The 18,852-nt window shown below is 35.3% G+C and overlaps 4 protein-coding genes and 1 long non-coding RNA gene across 5 annotated transcripts; 2 read left to right on the top strand and 3 right to left on the bottom strand.

Annotated features, from left to right (window-relative positions):
* Positions 1 to 1,051: 1,051 nt before the first annotated feature.
* On the bottom strand, positions 1,052 to 3,837 carry LOC143537528 (uncharacterized). Its single transcript, XM_077031275.1, has 6 exons — positions 3,745 to 3,837; positions 3,447 to 3,531; positions 2,247 to 2,303; positions 1,941 to 2,057; positions 1,635 to 1,705; positions 1,052 to 1,460 (listed from the first exon to the last, which is right to left on the bottom strand). Exons 1-6 carry the CDS (start codon positions 3,762 to 3,764, stop codon positions 1,076 to 1,078), a joined length of 735 nt encoding a protein of 244 aa, XP_076887390.1. The 5' UTR covers positions 3,765 to 3,837; the 3' UTR covers positions 1,052 to 1,075.
* Positions 3,838 to 4,798: 961 nt separating this feature from the next.
* On the bottom strand, positions 4,799 to 6,187 carry LOC143537529 (uncharacterized). Its single transcript, XR_013136071.1, has 3 exons — positions 6,110 to 6,187; positions 5,918 to 5,987; positions 4,799 to 4,931 (listed from the first exon to the last, which is right to left on the bottom strand). It is a non-coding gene; the product is annotated as an uncharacterized LOC143537529 (long non-coding RNA).
* A 3,673-nt stretch (positions 6,188 to 9,860) lies between these two features.
* On the top strand, positions 9,861 to 13,883 carry LOC143537530 (uncharacterized). Its single transcript, XM_077031276.1, has 7 exons — positions 9,861 to 10,141; positions 10,868 to 10,953; positions 11,050 to 11,196; positions 11,283 to 11,391; positions 12,202 to 12,325; positions 12,587 to 12,857; positions 13,620 to 13,883. The coding sequence occupies exons 1-7, from the start codon at positions 10,012 to 10,014 to the stop codon at positions 13,725 to 13,727; spliced, it is 975 nt and encodes a 324-aa protein (XP_076887391.1). The 5' UTR covers positions 9,861 to 10,011; the 3' UTR covers positions 13,728 to 13,883.
* Positions 13,884 to 14,500: 617 nt separating this feature from the next.
* Positions 14,501 to 16,129, top strand: LOC143537531 (short-chain dehydrogenase RED1-like). The gene is made up of 3 exons (XM_077031277.1): positions 14,501 to 15,024; positions 15,559 to 15,718; positions 15,790 to 16,129. The coding sequence occupies exons 1-3, from the start codon at positions 14,685 to 14,687 to the stop codon at positions 16,127 to 16,129; spliced, it is 840 nt and encodes a 279-aa protein (XP_076887392.1). The 5' UTR covers positions 14,501 to 14,684.
* Positions 16,130 to 16,302: 173 nt separating this feature from the next.
* LOC143537552 (uncharacterized) lies at positions 16,303 to 18,568 on the bottom strand. The gene is made up of 4 exons (XM_077031302.1): positions 17,709 to 18,568; positions 17,435 to 17,632; positions 17,200 to 17,351; positions 16,303 to 17,104 (listed from the first exon to the last, which is right to left on the bottom strand). The coding sequence occupies exons 1-4, from the start codon at positions 18,517 to 18,519 to the stop codon at positions 16,649 to 16,651; spliced, it is 1,617 nt and encodes a 538-aa protein (XP_076887417.1). The 5' UTR covers positions 18,520 to 18,568; the 3' UTR covers positions 16,303 to 16,648.
* Positions 18,569 to 18,852: the final 284 nt, after the last annotated feature.

Genomic DNA, 18,852 nt, shown 5'->3' on the forward strand with positions numbered 1-18,852 from the left:
TGAAATAAGTTTGTTACATGTCAAACTCATTGTCTATTTACGGTCGATTTGATAAACCTAAAGAATCAAAATTGTATGCTTAAGAATGGAGTTTCTTTCGTATATAATTCAAACATATAACGTTACTTATTTCATATGAACATTTAGTTAAACGTTAACATCTACAACTAACACTTAAATGGTTTAAAGCATCACGTAAATAAAGCTCGCAAAATAATTATTAAACCAATTTATAAAAATATAATAAAAAAATGGTTTGTTGCAAGTGGCCTAATATCAAAAACGTTTCTTCTCTCGGGAGCAGGTCTTGAACTATTGATATGGTTGTTCAGAAAGTACACAAACTATTGTTGAAACTGACTGAACTGTTTAAATCGAAACATACCGGTCGGTTTGAGATCTAATGGTTCACTTTTCATGGTTCGAAGTTCAAGTGTTTAACGGTTCAGTCAAGTTTAAAATTTGGAACCAATCAAGTAAACCAAACAGTCAATAAAACCTTTCTTATTTGTAATTTTTTTATATGAATCTTCTTCAACACTTTCATAGTTTTAGTACAAACTAATGACTTTGAGAAAAAATAATTTCAGTTCAAATCACAATTGTTAAACCGTCAAACTACTGAAAACGACGATCCGGCCAACACATCCAGCCCAGCTGGTTTGGTTTGTTGTTTCCACAATGAATAGTTAGTAATCCAGCTAGAAATTTCATTAAAACTGACAAAATCGGAACATGCACACCTACGCCTTAATATAAGTGTTCGTCTTAGTCGTGTAGGACATAGCCTTGCGTGCATTTTTCTTAACCGATATAAAGAACATTAATAGTTTTAGGAAAAAAACAGTTTTCTTGTGTAACCAAATCAGTGAAACCTGGGGGGCCCTAACAGCTAGACAGGGCCTGGCTTTTATGCAGCTATAAATGCCAAGTATTTTAACTATCAATTAATTAACCAAAACTTGCCAAAATGTTACCAAACTGAAAAACATATTTTAAATAACATTAACTTTTGTAAGTTTACAAAATTCAGATTTGGATCATTCAAATACAAATAGTCAAAAATATAATTGGTCTAATGAAATGCCTGATAAATCCCAAGTAGTCTTACAGAGGATCTTTGATAAGATAACATGTAAGGAAGAAAATAAAATATTTTGACATTTTCGGTGATGTCCACAACTCTGAGGTTTGCTTCTTGTGCTACCTTATGAAAATAATTGTAAGTGTTGATATTCCTAACCACAAAAGCAATATATGCAACGGGTTGTGTCCTTGATGCAAGAACAAACTCTTCGTATTCGTTTGAGCTATCACTGTTTAATTGATCATTAGGCGCTATTGGCACCTGGAATCTCTCTTTATGTAGGGAGTTTGACCTTTTTGTGGTCAAAAGAGTCTCGATAACATTAACTAGGTGTGGAATACATTGTGGATCATAGATGACGTCAGCACCCAGCCTGCGTGAATATTATCAACGAAATTTGGTCAAATGAGAAGGTCATTTGAAGTGTACTTATAATGCACAAAGACCTCGTAAATCATCTTATTCAAAACATTAGATAATTACGGATATAAAACCGATTTTTAATTACATTTGACACACTAACTTTTTACACATATGGAGTGCTTACACTATATCTGGCATCAGGTCTTGAAGATCACTCTCAACTGCAGATTCCCAAGGTAGATGTAAGCATTTGACCTATAGTCAACAGCATGGTCAGAAACACACGGGCACACATGACGCGTTTTCTACAAGATATAAGCATGCATGGTATATCATGTTTTCTAGTTGGTTACATATATTTGATAATCCATGTGTGGATGTTACTTTATTGAACTTTAATTTTCATTTATTCCTACTACAATGATTGAGTTGTGGCAGTGTGGTGCAACAATAATAATAATAAAAAAAAGATGTTTCTGATGCAAATCACCTTGCATGGATCCTCGAGAATGCTTTCACTTGAACCAAATTTAGTATTCATGTGATTTAGCTCCAAGTTAAGTTTCAAATTGGCTAAAGTTGATAGGTCACCGTCACTTAAAACCACCTGCATTGCATGAATTAGTTTAAAGTAGTAGCATAATAAGTCATATGATGTAAATATATATTTTATATGTTTATACTAAGATTGTAATGAGATATCAAGAACTAGATAGTAGAAACCACAAGCAAACACGAGAAACATCTAACAGGATAAAAGATGCCAATAATTTGTGTGTGAGAGAGAGAGACTTGCCTTTGAAGGTTTCACATGTGCCAAACATATGCCAACCAAGCCAACACCCGAACCAAGCTGCTCTCATGGATCAAGACATACACAGAAGATAAAATATCACTGTAGGTAGAATTTTTTTTAATCATAAATGTAGAGTAGCCAGTAGCCTCAAATAGAAATTTAAACAAACAAACGTACCTAGTAAAATCCCACTATTTAGAAAACATTAAACATAACCTAAGATTTTTTTTCCTAATTCACACATTTCATCTTCCATTACTACTTGCAAGACTATTTGAAACATGGTTGTCCTGCACAATTACTTCCATGAAGTCAAGAGTTCTTGCATGATATTAACTATTAAGACATAAATGCCCACATGGTATTCATGCTTTTAAGATTTTTTTGAATTATTTTGCTAGCCGAATCCAGACCTAAAAAAAGAAGATTTGATACATTTGTTGCAATTCCTAAAAGTGTGTAGTCACTACTATGTGCAATATCCCTTTAGTTCCTGGTTGGATAAATATGCTCATATTAAGTTCAACTAAATACATGTATTACAGCACATAAGATCCCAGCTTGGCATGTGAACTATCAAGTGAGAAAAAAAAAAACTTTCATTAATTACAGCTGTTATTGCGCTTAGAGATGTATCAGGCCCGTCCCCGAGAACGATAAAAAAAATTTAGGCCCCGTGCGAGATGAAACTCGGGCCTCCTCCTTGTTATATAAACTCATCAATTCTATATAAAATCCACAATACGAATACAATTTTTATAAAATAAACTAAATAAAAGTAGTGTATCAAAATGATCAAACTTAAGCGGATTTGAGGCTCTCCTAACATTTTGGGAAGCAAAGCTCTCGATTACCCGACCCAATTATCGATTACATAGCCCACATACCCGATTATATACCTGATTGTAACCCGCCATAATATTTTTTTATAATCTATTTTATATATGTTAATATATTTATAAATTATAATATATATTATTATACTCAGACACTCAGTTTAAAAGACTAAAAAGCCAACCAGAAGGACTTTCTTTTTCACATGTGTGTGTTTCGGAATTAATAGCTTGTATTGGGTTTGGGCCTCATGCTCTCAATGATATATACAGAAGTTAAGAAACCATTGGGCCCTTTGGACTTTTGGGCCTCGTGCTTTTGCACAGATTGCACAGCCCAAGAGCCGGGCCTGAGATGTATATTTACCTCAAAACATGACTTCATTGAGAATAGTTCAGGACACGAAAGGATGAACTCTGATAAGAACAGGCTTGAGGGCCATATGGAACACCTGATCACAAATTCACAACATACCACCGTTACAAATTTTAATTGTTACAAATGCAAATTGCAATACACATGATGCATATATAATCCAAAAACCCACAAAAACAGAATCACTCATTGTCTTTTGTCTCTATTAAAGTTTACCAAATCAAGTTCACTGATAGAACCCAATGAGTTTTAATGAATGAAACGTAGTATCACTAATGACAATACGCACCCGGTATCTCCTTCAAGCATGTTGAGTGAACAATTAAGAGGTACAACGACTTTCCTTGGACTTTGGGAAACTCGGTCTTCAACATTATCTTCACAAAAACCAAAATGAAAATGAAAGATAGAAAATAAAATCCTAAAACAATGAATTAATGTTTCATTGTTGGCATACACTAACCTGTTGCAGAAAGAAATGAAATTTCCTGAATTACCCTTGAGGCTCCCTAATGAATGAAAGAAAAGGGTAGTGTGTATCTTGGTTTAAAAAAGCGTTAGGCGAGGCGAGGCGTTTTGGTCCAAAAAGCCGAAACGCGAAACGCTAGGCATGAAGCGAGAGCTTCACGAATCACGTATGTGAGGCGCTCAATTAGAAAAATACTAAAAATCAATTATACATGACATATTCTACTTGTTAATCAATCATAAAGATAAAACATATTTGTAAAACCGAACATGAATACTTAATACGTAGTTTAAAAACTACAAAAACATATTTAAAAGTTGCATAACACTTACATTCTTAGAAAAAACAAGCCGATTAAAAATAAAAAATGTATTACACAAGCATTTAATAATAAAAAAAATAAAAACGTATAGTAAAAAGTAATAATGAAAAAAATACCTCTTGAATCATAAACAGATGTTTAATAATTAGAAGAGTTTAAACCAGTTAAAAAGATGGGACTAATAACTAAGGAAAAGATAAACTTGAACCGTCTAGAAGGCTGACGTTTGGAGAAGATAAACTTTGAATATGAAAATTAAAGAGTGGTTTGAATTGAAGATTGAGTGATAAGATATATATAATACGGCTGGGTAATGTTTTATGGATGGGCCCCAACGTTAATATTTTAAGCAGATGGGCCTAAACAGTTACATTTTCAACCTAACTTAGACTGCATCACATGAAGCGCCGCCTCAAACGCCTCACGCCTCACCCGCTGATGCGCCGCCTCAGGCCGCCTCATGTAATTTTGCGCCTTACGTAAAATAAAGCGTTTTACAAAACGCCTCGAGCGCCTCACGCCTCAAGCGCGCCTTTTTAAACCAAGGTGTGTATACCTTCGATGAAGTCATGTAAAGTGATAGCTGTTCATAAAGTTCATCAATAACAACACCAGCTGCAGATTCAACTTCAAGTATAACTTTTTTTAAGAAAGATTGTATGTAAGGTGTGTGACCTTTTCCATCCTGTAAAGTGGCATTAAAACAAAAACAAAGAGTTACTAAATCATAGTTAAAGGTAGTTGGTCTTTCAAAGAGTGTGCTGTTAATCATCAACAAATTCTTCATACAGTCGATAGTGAAATTGGAATCAAACCGTGCTACGGCTGTTGTAATGGAAAAACTGCACATTGCAGTACCATCCAGGTTTAGAACAGTGAATTAAGAAAACTATATCATCAAACACGAGAATGAAAAAAACAATGTGATAAGCAACAAACAGCCAACCACCATATAAAAGTATTAACCAAGTTAAATATCTAAAACCAAATTGTTTTTAAATTCAAAATTATGCTTGCTGTAACGGAGAACTGCACGTTGTAGTACCGTCTAGGTTTAAAACTGCATCGGTCAGCTTCGGGTTGTTCTTTAACAACAAAAACAAGAAAAAGCTAAATTTTATTAAAAACGAAATTAAGAAAAGAGCAAAAGATAAATAAATTCACGACTTATAAAGCAAAGATAAATTTCATAATTGTTGTTAAGTTTATTTATCTTTCATTTTCTCTTAAGTATTGCCTAATGATTAAGACGTAAATTTTCTGTTTTTATCGTTAAAAAACAACACGAAGCCTACCAATGCAATCGGAAACCAGGATAGTGCTTCAATGTGCGAATTCTCCATTACAACAAGCACATGAAAACTCTGAAACTAAAATCAATTTTAAAGAAGAACTTTACCTTTGTCAATACTCTAATATGGTGGTTGATTGATTGTTGCATATCTTATTGTATTTTTCATTTAGTTTTAATAATTCACTAGATTCATCAATTTGAGAGTAAGACAACTCATGATAAGACGATTGCGCCAGGTCCCTTTCACTTGCAATATTATATGATATTACAAATAAAACGAGCGCAAGGTCGCTAATTTGCGAGTTATTCAAATTATGTTTTCTTAGTAACTAGGAATCCACAATTCATATAATAAAAGTGTAAAGGCAAAAGCTCACTGTTTTGGTGATACATTGGTCCCAAATGAAGTACTGAACATCCTCCGTGATTGTACCTCCACCGCACTCCCTATATCGATTCAAATCATTTTTAAATATAAAACAGCATTTATTAAAAAAAAAAAAGATATGTTGGCATAGTGAAATGGAGGAAGGTGATTATTATTCAATAGTGTTAATTAAACGGCTGACCTGGAAATGAAGATTAAGGAATCAGTTGGTTCCATGGCGATAAATGCAGAAACCAGGTGAATCCATGGTGGACGGCTGCTGATTCAAAACCCAGACTCGTTGCTCACTATTTTATTTGCTCCTAGGGTTTATGGTTTATATAATACAGACGACTTCTTTAAATCTTCTCACTGTGTTCTCGTATTGTAACAAGTTAGAGTAGGTCAAATTGAACATTAATTTTTTTAAGAAAGAAATGCTTGATGGTAGAAAAAACAGCTTGATTTTTTTTGGACCCTTTAATATTTTTTGAGTGGGCTGAATAATTATCCACCACCAAGAGAATTTTTCAACCGTTTATTTGATCATCTAGTTCGCGAACATATTCTTCGAAAAGCAACTCAACCATCCATGCTCTTTAAATTAATAATTTATGAGTTTATCAACATAATAACCACGGTCGAGTCGGTTTTGGTAAACATGACATGGTTTGCATAGGGGCAGGTCAGGATTGATAACAACAAAAAAAATTATATAGTATATATGCATTATAAGTTAAGACATAAATGAATGAAGTAACAACGATATATCTGGAATATAACTGTTGGACGTAGACTCGAATCTCAAATGCAACAACAATGCTTGAAAGGGGGGTACACGCGAAATGTTGTTAGAGAAGTTTATGAAGTATCAGCGAGAGTCAGAATGAAAGGTAATTTGCAGGGAATTTTACCTCAACCATCTCTTATGTATAAAAATTAAATTGTTAAATGATTTTTATAAAAACTAGTCTCTTGGCATAATGACTTATGAGTGTAAAGCTATAAACAAGGGCAAGGGCACTATTTTCTTGTCACATCCTCACTTAAAGCTTAGGCGTGTGACCAGTAGTTGGTACCTGTTTTGAAAATATATCAGAGTTTTAGCGGAAGTCTTTAGTTTATAATAAAATATTAGTTTATATTTTGAAACATTAGTTTATTTGTAAAATCTAATAATATATTTGATTTAATAGAAAGCTTCTCGAATAACAGATATTCGAGGGTTTGATTTTCAAACCTTTGTTTTATTTATAAAACTTTGTTTAAATATTGTTTGCAATATTTTAATAAAAATATTGAGCCATCTCTACCTTGCGAGCATCTATCTCCATGAGTTGGCTATAATTCCATGCTACCTCTACTAACTTTATTCCCTGTAATATTTGGGGGGGGGGGGGGGGGAAATACGTCAGCGATATGCCGGTGAATCGTTGACTCTAAAAACATTTTATAAATATTTCTTTGACTGACAATATAGTTTTCATGAAACACCCTCAGCAGAAACGTCTCTTATGGGATTTGTACCACTTGCCGTACACACACAATTACGGTTCTACGGGAACTGACGCCCATTGGGAACTAATGCCCATTGGAGAACTTTTATTATGATCTCTAGTCTGCGGTCACGTAGCCTTGACTGATAGACTAGATTGATTATGTTTGGATCAAGACACATGTGTACTCGGTCTGAGTTGCTTTTATTTTATATCTTGTATTTTAATAGGGATCACGTAATCCCATAAATCTTTATTTGACTTTCTTTGTTTAAGATAAACAACCCGTTTATCTTGACTGAAAAAGGTTTAACGTATTCACCTGTGACTGTCTGTTCTGAATGAGGTGGTGATCTCGTTTGAAAACCTTTGTGAATGAATGATTGATTGAATGATTGACCTATAATAAAATAGGTTTATATAAATACCCGGATCGTCTCTTTATTCGGCTACAGACCTTTAGTCTGGTTTTGATAGCTTAAACCTTGATTAATCATTTGTTTGTATAAAATATTTGGACATGAATCCTTTCTCTTTATTGGCTAATCATGTGATATGTTTCTTCTTCAAGAAGAAATGTCTATGATATGTTTCTTTTTCAAGAAGAAACGTCATATGTCTATAACCTTTGTATATATAAAATCTCATGTTTCTTAATCATAAAGAAACACTATTTTTTTTAACAATACCTCTTGTAGGTAAAACTTATCTTTATTACTCTTGAAGAAATATTATTTTAACTATATCCCCATGTATATGAATACTTATATTTCTTAACCATAAAGAAGTTAAGTTTTTAGTTATAACATTTGTTTATATAAAATTTTGTATTTCTTTAATTATAAAGAAATATTATTTTATTATTATCTTTTAATTTAACTTGGTCTAGGCTATACCCCTGACTAGGGTCTAAGCATTTATTATTTTATTAATATTTTATTTGGACAGAACCCCTACACTGCTTAGCTTATTATTTTCTAGATTCTCGGGCAGCACTTCGACGCTTGCACGTATATTGAGAATCTTGATCAACAACTCCTCGGCACGCAGATCGGGCAGCACTTCGACGCCGGATCGTGCACGTACTTCGAGGCGAGACGTCGGGTCGTCTTGGGTCAGCACGGTTTACGGGGTCGTCACGCGTTACGAGGTCGGCACGCAAAACGAGGTAAGCCGGTCGCCGGGATTGTCGGTACGAACTTCGAGGTGTCGTTGGTATATGGTACGGGTTACGAGATGATGATAGTCGGGTCGGTGCCACGGAAACCGAGGTAGAGAGAGAAAGTTTCTAGAGAGTGGAATTTTGGTGTGAAAATGAATGTGCCAAGACCTCATATTTATAGCTGAAAAGTGGTCCCATCGCGATACGCGATGGAACCTTTCTTTTTGGTCATCGCGTATCGCGATGACATGTTTTACTCAGAGAGTGCCACGTGTCGCCACGTGGCGGACACGTGTCACTTTCTTAAACACCCTCTGCCACGTGTTGCCACGTGGCCTGCCACGTGTCGCCTCCGGGTGACACGTGTTGATGTGTCATCAAGGACCATCGCTTATCGCGATGGCCTTTTTGGCTATGCCCATCGCGTATCGCGATGGGTCAATAAATCAAGATTTTTATTTTTAAATCCCTTTAGTTTTACTAACATGTCATTTTTTGATTGAAATTTTTGGGAATGTTACATTTCTCAAATCTTAACTATGTTAAATTTAATCTTGGCTTAAATTTAACTTGAATTTTTGTGTTAGATCTTCTCTTTCATTCAAGTAAGCATTAAACGACATCAAGTCAGTAATGGTTACTATGCATGCATTCAATTTTAAAAGCCTATTCAAGTAATGAATCGACAAAATAACTCATTTACCAGTGTGGTTTCAAAAACAAATATTTATACACCAAAAAAAATCATCCATATCAATATCAACAAACTTATAAAGATTTACAAATGTTCATTCAACCTTCAAAAAGCTCACTCCGATCACTAAGAGCACACGTAGTGTAGTGGTCATGTTTTGGGAGGAAAACTAGCTCCAAAACTTGGTAAACACCGTTACACCTTTTAGTTTTGAGGTTAGTTTTGGATGGGTTTACACAAGTAACACAACGTAGGGGTAGTTTTCCAATCAATTATTTTTTATTTTTAATTTATATTTATATTAAGAAGTTACAAAAGATAATAATTTTGTAATGATTGAAAGACAGTTATGAGACATTTTATCACTACCTGCTTTTTACAAAACTTGCAATTATTGACTTTGATATCATATTTTGAAAAACGTCCCATTGAACTTAGTTACCACTAATCTTGGTCTAATCCAGGCACCATTGACGAAATGCCAAACTCCTGTCCGTGCACCAGTTGACCAAACCAAACATAATAATAATAATAATATTATTGGTATAGCTTTTGGCGTGAATCAACAAGAGTGCTTGCTTTGCTTGCTTGTTGTACGATCAATTCGTAATTCTAATTCATAATTCCCAAAATCCCAATTGAATTGAATGCAATGTTGAAACCGATGCACACAACCACTCTGTAACCAAATCCAATCACAATAAAAATATTATTATTAATCCTTCAATTGTACAAATTGATATTAATCATCCATGGCTGATCACGCTGATCCATCGCCTCTGGTTGCACCATCACTCAACATTGAACCAAGCAGCAACATCATCGACTTAGAAGCCGGTCCTGGAGAAGAGATTCAGTGTCGAATTTGTCTCGAAACCGATGGTACTACTACTCTATTTCTTACTCGTACTAATTCACTTCTAGGTTTAGGTTAAATTTCAATTTGTGATGTTTTTTAGGTTTAGTTTGTTGTTTATGCTGATATTATACTGGATTAGTAACGTGATTTACTGATTTTCTTTTAAATGTTATGATGCTAGGGTTTGCCTAAAATATTTAGGGTTATGGTATTTGTAAGGTTAATTAAATAGTGCAACATTTTAACAAGTTTAAGTTTTGCAAGCTTGCGGTAAATGTTAGCAATTTGATTTAGGTTTATGCAAATAGTAACTGTTATACCACATTCATTTTGATCACTTTTGTGCTGCTTAATGATACATAGGTAATTATCATATCTTTTCAGTTTATTAAGGCGATTCCTGTTTTCCGTTACAATGTTACGATGCTAGGGTTTGCATAAAAATTGGGATTATGGTATTTGTAAGGTTATTTAAATTATGCAACATTTTATCAACTTAGTATTGTAAATAATTAGAAAGAAGCAAACTGCCATTGTCTAGTGTTTATGGAACAATGACCAGATAAAAAGATTAAGATTTAGATTAGCAAGTTTGCAGTGAATATAAGCAGTTTGGTTAAGGTGCCTGAACTTTATGTAAACAGTAATTGTTATAGCACATTCAGTTAAATCATATTTGTGCTGCTCAATGATACATTGGAAATAGACATATGCTTTCAGTAAATATATCTTTTGTTTATTTGCGACAGGTAGAGATTTTATTGCACCCTGCAAGTGCAGAGGGACATCTAAGTATGTTCACCGGGAGTGCCTTGATCACTGGCGGTCCGTGAAGGTAAATTTTGCTTCTTTGTTGATGTCTTGTTATGTAAATTTACGACTGTGTTGTTCAAGTAAGAAATTATGATTTTATTTTATGAGTTTTTTGCAGGAAGGGTTTGCATTTGCTCATTGCACAACATGCAAGGCTCCGTATCATTTGAGGGTTCATGTTCTTGCTGATAGGAAGTGGAGAACCATGAAGTTTCGTTTCTTTGTGACCCGAGATATATTGTTTATCTTTCTATCTGTACAGCTTGTACGTCACGTGGTCTATATTTTGATACTGTTTTCTCACATGAAGATTATGTTAGCAAATAATAACCATATTGTTTTTTTCTACAGGTGATTTCTTCATTGGCATATTTGGTGTATCTAATTGATGGATATCAGAAGTTTTGGCTTCGTCTTGCTTGGGGTTTTGATAGTGAAGCCAGTTTCTACTACTTATGTGGTAAGCTTTCAGATACTAATATGGACTCCAAATAGTAGGAAGTCTTAGGTCCATTATGTTGGTGTTTTCTTCTTTAGTTTATTTCTTTATTTTTTGTGTTTTTCCAAAAGTTATATTTAGAACTTGAGGTTTGTTTTAAGGAAGAATTCGTGTGAGTTAAAAATGTATAAGAGGATAATTATAACTCTAAATTTGTCTAAGCCTGCAATCAAGTATAGAATGCGTTGATATCTATGCAGTTTGATTGGGATCCTTAGAAAAGACTAAATGGGAAGTTTCATGAGTCTTTTGGTTCCATGATTATCATGCTAACAAGCTTCAGTCATTGATTATTTTCATGATGTCAAATAGCATATCATATAGGAAGACATTATGACAACAACCGAGTAGGTTTACAAGGAAGCCCGTGAGATCAGGGAAGTATAGTCAATCTACATGTGTGTAGATGTTTATAATAATACACATAAATTTATCTGCACGTATGTTTATAAATTCAATTACTGACCATGAATTGTAATGGTCATGTTAAAGTCTTAGATAAATACACAAAATAAGTGAATATGTGTGTGTGTGTGTGTGTTTCTTCTATAGCTGTTTGTTTTTTGTAAGATATAACTGATGTTTATTTCCGAGAGATGTAGAATGACTAGAATCCACACATCACATGCTTTTTGATGGCAAGTTATGTGGTTGTGCTAGATTTAAGATTGATAGTTAATCCTCAATTTGATGTAACTACCTCTTGCTAGTCCCTTTATCCTGCATGGTATAACTCTATAACTATCGCATATTATTACCATTTGTCTGCAGGTGCACTATTGTTTTTTGCACTACTCGGTCTATCGGGATGCTTTATAACTTGTTATGATCAACGAGTCCGTAACGATCTTGCTCAGCCTTGTCGAGAATTGTGTCTTTGTTGCTGTCAACCCGGGTAAAATTTCATCATTACATATTATTGACTATATAAAATATCATTATCAATATTTTTTCCTTTTTGTACCACTTCTTCTTTAATCCTTCACCTTCTAATTGTTTTGAATAAGCATTGTAATCATGATTCATGACCTATTCGTCAAAAATAAGTTGATTTGGGTAAAAAAAAGGTTCATTTGGGTCAACTTAAACCGTATAACGGATCAAAATGTTAAGTCTGTTGTTTTGGGGATAAGTTTTGAACATATGTTTGTTGCAGTGTTTGTGCAGACTGTCATTTGCCTGGTACTCTTTGTGTGTGGACCGACTGCACAACTTGTTTTGAAAGCTGCGCGAGTGCAACTGGTGAGTGTGGTTGCTTAGGTGGTGCAGGTGAAGCTGGCTTACCATTAATATTTATAATGGCCTTAGTGGTGCTTGGACTGTTTACTGTCATAGGCATATTCTACAGCGTGCTCGTGGCTACTATGGTTGGCCAAAGGATTTGGCAGCGCCATTATCACATATTAGCTAAAAGAATGCTAACCAAAGTAAGTCATATCAATCTTTCTGTTGCATTTATTCTTGGCGTAGAAATGGGTGGGTTTGGTAATGGGTCCAATACTGGGGGGTGTTAACGAGCCAAGCACATGAGATTGGCTCGCTAAAAGCTTGAGTTGGGTTAAGCTGAAATGAGCTCGAGTTCAAACTCGAACTTAAAAACAAGCTTGTTTAATAAACAAGTCCAATTGAGCCCGAGTTGGCTCGCGAGCCTATATATTTAATTATTTTTATTTATTATAATAAATATATTTACTATCATTGTATTTACTTTTTGTATAAATATGTAATTAGTGTTAAGAAAAAGAAAAATATGTAGAGAAGAAAGTGAAAGACAGAGTGAAAGTGAATAGTGACAATTGCGTAATGAGATGGAGTGAAGATGTAGAAATAGCTTTGAGTTGAAAAATTATGCTCCAATGCGAAAGACGGCCGTTGTGAATAGTCTTACTATTAGAAATTATCCTTTTGACTATGCGCAACGGTACCCTTCATTTTGTAGCATCTTTTGCCAACTTAGTGCGACATCAGCATCTTTCACTCTAATACTCTATGCAACGGTCACATCTCACATGTACAGTTATACCTTTTTTTCCACTTTTCCTTTTTTAATTATTATTATTATTATTATTATCTTTTTCAAATACAAAGATAATTAATAAATATAAAAAATTTGAAGCTTGGAGAGAAAACATAACCTGTGAATTTGAGTCTGTTGACGTATAAATTGTGAATTTGTATATAAAACACAGGAATACGTGGTGGAGGATGTTGACGGTGAGACAACCGGATTTGATTGGGCCCCACCACCTCTCCCACCAGAACACATCCAGCAGCTTAAGACGCTTGGCCTCCTATAATAACCCAACAGGGTGTAATTGACGTGCCACTGGCATCAATACCTTTTATTGATAAAATGGATTTTAGTTGATTAAATGAATGTAATATTTTCATTATTTAATTGTCACTTTCTTACTAAAATGGTCAAATGTAGTGCGACTTACAACTTTTAATACATGAGGTGTTAAGAGTACAATTATTTCATGAATCGTACAGGACTTTAGCTGTTATAGAAAGTGAATGTATATTAATATGTTTTGAAATAAAATATTCAGATTTTCAAAATTGTACTCTTTATTTCTTAAATGTTCTTAACATTTTTACCCTTAAGTGAAGCATATATGACGAGGATATTTTAGTTTCTTGTGTCGTATAGTATGAACACAAACAATTCTTCTTTGGGTTGGGTAGTAGGGACAGCAAACAAGCTTGAATCTGATCGAAATAATCAGAAACCTGAAACATTTGAGACGGATATGAGATTTTGGAATCTTAAAAGGTATATTTTTAATAAATTAACGAGTATTACTTGATATATGTGGGATAACGGGTAATTGGGTACCAAACAGGTAAACGACCGAGTCTGAGTATGAAACAAAATATTACAGTCTGACATAAACTAAAATTAATAATACTTGTCTTATTTTCACGTTTACCGAAAGTAGTAGAGTTGGGTTGATAATATGACATGGTGAAAGTATGACACTACCTAGACACTGATGACGGTCATACGGCCACGTGGATATGAAGAAATGGTCATACGGACGTATTACTGGGTCGGGCCACCGTTACCGATGCTCTTAGGAATCCTCGTACACAATCCTATATTAATAAACATAATCCTAGTACATATCAACTGGACCACACGACACTCTTGTCTTTAACTAACTGTGGTCCCCTATACGGCAAAACTTCCTAACTCACACATCAGAAACATATCTACCAATGTCCTTTACATTTGTACACCACCATTTTCAATGGAGCCTTTTCACAAACAGGTAGTGCTTGTTACCGGCTGCTCCTCTGGCGGTATCGGAAACGCCCTCGCCCGCACTTTTGCCGCCAGAAACTGTTTGGTTGTCGCAACGGCACGCTCAGTTTCGTCTATGGCTGATTTAAACAATAATCCTGATGTGTACTTTCTTCAAGAGCTTGATGTGTTATCGGATCAGAGCGTTCGAGAGGTTGTCTTGAATGTGATGGATAAGTTCGGGCGCATTGATGTTGTTGTTAATAATGCTGGAGTTCAGTGTATCGGTCCTCTTGCTGAAATCCCTCTTTCGTCAATTGAGCATACGTTTAACACGAATGTTTACGGTATTGTTTCTTGTTAAAGTTAATGAGGTTGATTTGGTTTGTATGATTTTGTTGGTATTGAATTATTGATAACATAAAAGAAATGAATTTTGAATTTGATGATTATAGTTATGATCTTGAGATAATAATTATGTTATTTAGGGAAAATCACACTTTGAGTTGAGGTTATTAACAAAATAAACTTAGTTTTCAAGTTCTACTTTATAATAATTTCCGCTAGTCACATGAAACACATGTCACCAATCATTGGCAGATTAGACCCTCGATTAAAATCTTATGTTGCGCCCTACGCTGATCTGTTGCGCCAGGTCCAATATGGTGCTTCAACGTGATTGAATATGTTGTGACGGATTGAAATTCGTTGTGCCAAAAGACAATTCCGCGCCATGATTGATTGATTGATAGTTTTAAAAAGTCAAGATTATTGTTTAATTTTCTCGGACAAAATGAATATTTTCGTGAATTTATTTGATAGGTGTTACTTGTTGAGCACTAACTAGATTACATTCTCTCTTTTTTATGGGCTGCACTTAGGTTCCATGAGGTTAATTCAAGCAGTTGTTCCTCACATGGTATCAAGAAATAAGGGAAAGATTGTGAACATTGGAAGTGTGACTGCTATGGCACCTGGACCATGGTCAGGTGTCTACACTGCATCTAAAACTGCTTTACACGCGCTAACGGACTCATTAAGGTTTGTTACCCGAACTGTTTTGATAGACCCGGTTAACCTTTGGCGATATAATCAACTTCTGAAATGCACAGGTTGGAACTGGAGCCATTTGGTATCGATGTGATTAACATTGTGCCCGGATCTGTGAAATCGAACATTGGAAATGCAGCTGTAGCAAGCTACAACAAGATGCCAGAATGGAAAATATACAAGAAATACGAAAACACGATCAAAGAACGAGCCTATTATTCACAAGGTCCGAAGGCAATTCCATCGGAAGAGTTTGCAAACAAGGTTGTGGCTGCGGTCATGAAAGAAGACCCCCCAGCTTGGTTCTCTTTGGGGCAGTACTCCACGATAATGGCTATTATGTACCATATGCCTCTATTTGTTAAGGATTTCATTAACAGAAAGGCCTTGATGAAATGTTAGCTTCTGTATCTGTAACTTGTTCAACTGTTGGAAATAATAATTATCACAATTTCAACCCATTTAGACATATATGGTTGATTCGGGTTATGTTTGTGTTTAACGGGTAATCGAATTGAGTTGAAAGGTTTAACTAAAAAGAAACAGGTAAAAGACATACAATCACAGAAAAGATTACTACACAAGCAGATCCTGAAACAGCATAAACCGGTCTAAGGTCTTATCGATTAAGATCCATATTAAAAGAAACAATCTACCACAATCAAAATGTGCACATACAAAAACATAAACGATAATGTGAACTTAATCCGCTCAAAAGAAAAATCCCAATATAGGAAATGGATCCAGGTCCAAACTCAGTTTTGGATTAAAAAAGAAAAACTTATGTTCGTCAACAAACGATCAAGCTCTTCCGGGCCCGCCTTTGCTCAAACCGTTCCTAAATGCATCATCACCTGCAGACACGCAAACAAGTGATTATATCATACCACTACCATTATCTTACATTCACCTAAGCAAGCCCTAATGATTCCTGGGTTTCCCTTGAGCCTTCAGTTTTGCCGCCACTTGTTCATCAGAAAGCGGTAGGTAGTAGATACGAGGAGTGGCCCTTGTTTTCTTAAAAAGATCATCCAATGTAACAACTGGTGGATCGATCTTCTCCGGTGGTGGTGCTGCACGGTTTCTTGCTGCTGGTGGGTTAGACAGTGGTGGTGGAGGTGGGAGGGTAGGTGGAGGAGGAAGCTGTTGCTTCAGTCTGGGAGAGGGCTGCGGAGGTTGGATGGTGGCTGTAGGTGTCGGTATAGTGGTGGCAGGTGACGGTAAGGTGTTGGCTGGAGATGGTGGAGGCGGGTCAACCCGATTCTTAACTTCTTGCGGGTCCACAAAATCAGCCATCAGAAGACGCCCACCGTTCACCGGCCATTGTAGGTTGCATACAGCGTTTCGGGTCTCTACAGCTTCTTCCACTGATGCATACTGCAGTTAAAAACAGCCAAATTACAGTTTTCCATTTTCAAAATTGTAAACATATTAGTGCTGTCATTTCATTTTTAAATGGTTCTTTCACTTACTGTAATATAACAGTGAGTTTTGATCTGATCCATCCAGAAGCTAACAACTGTACCCGTTTTACCAAGAAACTCTTGCACAGCCTTTAAAGTGAATGGGCGCAGAAAATTATCAATTCTAAGAGAAGTAGTTGGAGTCTTTGAAGAAGGCGGGACTGAAGATACAAAAGAGATCAAAGTTTATAATTAGAAAAATATTACCAAATTGCAAAAAAAATAATGACAGGTGATAACTTACCGACTCGTTCCTTGGGTGAATCTAGACTTTTTGTAGACTCGGATCTCGAAATGGCGTGCTTGGCTGGGTTCTGAAATGCATCTTTTGGTGTAGTAGAAGCAGAGTGATTAGTGGTTTGTTTGGGAGATGTAAGGTTTTCAGAGTTCCACCTGCGCTGCCTTTTTATTGTGTCATTGTTCTCAACTGTTTTTTCCTGGTCTGTTATTGCAACATTATAAAGTTAAACTATAAATAAGGTTCACAATCAAGTTAAAACAGATGATATCAAACTTACCAAGAGGCATTCTTTTAGTGGATGTCACATTAAGACGAGTTTTATCATCAACCGCGACAAAATCCTTGTCAGCAGGGGCATCTTCAACCATAACATCAACAGAAATATCTTCCTTCACTTCAATTTTCTCACTTTTATTTCCCACTTCTTCAGAACTAAACTTTGAATCAATTTGCTTGCTTTCTAAAGCATCATCTTCCATTGAATCATCACCAGAACTTCTATCCAAATTTAACTTTTCAGAAGAACCCACATCCCCACTATCGTTTTTCTTAATAATGTCAACATTTTCAGCATCGTTAACCTTTTCTTTGAGTGGATCATTCTCAAACTTAGCATCTAACCCTAAATTGATATCAGTAGCGATTACATTATCTTTTTCATTAAAAAGGTCTTTACTTTCAACTTTGTTGACATCTTTCTCTTCAGCAGCTTCAACTGATTCGGATTTGCTATCATCTAGGATCATGTTGGTAGGCTTATCATCTATTTCTAATTTAACATTATCAGCAATTACGTTATCCTTTAGTTCGTTCTTTTCAGTAATTGAGACAGTATCAATAGAAATAGAATCAGATTGTGTTTTGCTGACCTCATCTACCTGTTTGCCACTGATGAGATCTGATGAATCAGGTTTGGCACTTTCTTGTTCAGAAGACCTTGGCAGCTGGTTCAGATCACCAGTAGATACTTCAGTTACCATAACAGTGGTTTCAACTGTAACCTCTTTAACCACCTGAATAGCTTCCACTTGAGTAGAACCAATACCACTTTCACCTTCTGTAACCGTTTTTTCAGTTAATGACTGCATACCATCATCTGTATGAACTGTATCCTCTACAGTATCATTTTTCTCCAATATTTCATTTTTGCCCTGTGTGTGATCAGTGGCATTCGTAGTCTTCTCTGCGTCATCAGATTGAACCTCAGGTTGGGCCTCGTTCAAGTCATTTTCAAGATTTTTATTAACTTCATCCATTTCAGCCCGTACAGCTTCATCCAATCGTTTAACAAGTTCTTCTTTTAACCCCTTTGTCATTAATTTCCGTTTCTTAAGTTCCTCTTTCAGCTCGGTAACTTTCCATTGATCAAGGGGTCGGTTTTCAAGGACAACATATGGTGAAGATGCTTTTTTGCTATCTGA

The sequence above is a fragment of the Bidens hawaiensis genome, unplaced genomic scaffold, assembly GCF_021521415.1.
Source record: "Bidens hawaiensis isolate Kalapana, Puna unplaced genomic scaffold, B.hawaiensis_p1.1 tig00011228_1, whole genome shotgun sequence".
Taxonomy (NCBI): domain Eukaryota; kingdom Viridiplantae; phylum Streptophyta; class Magnoliopsida; order Asterales; family Asteraceae; genus Bidens; species Bidens hawaiensis.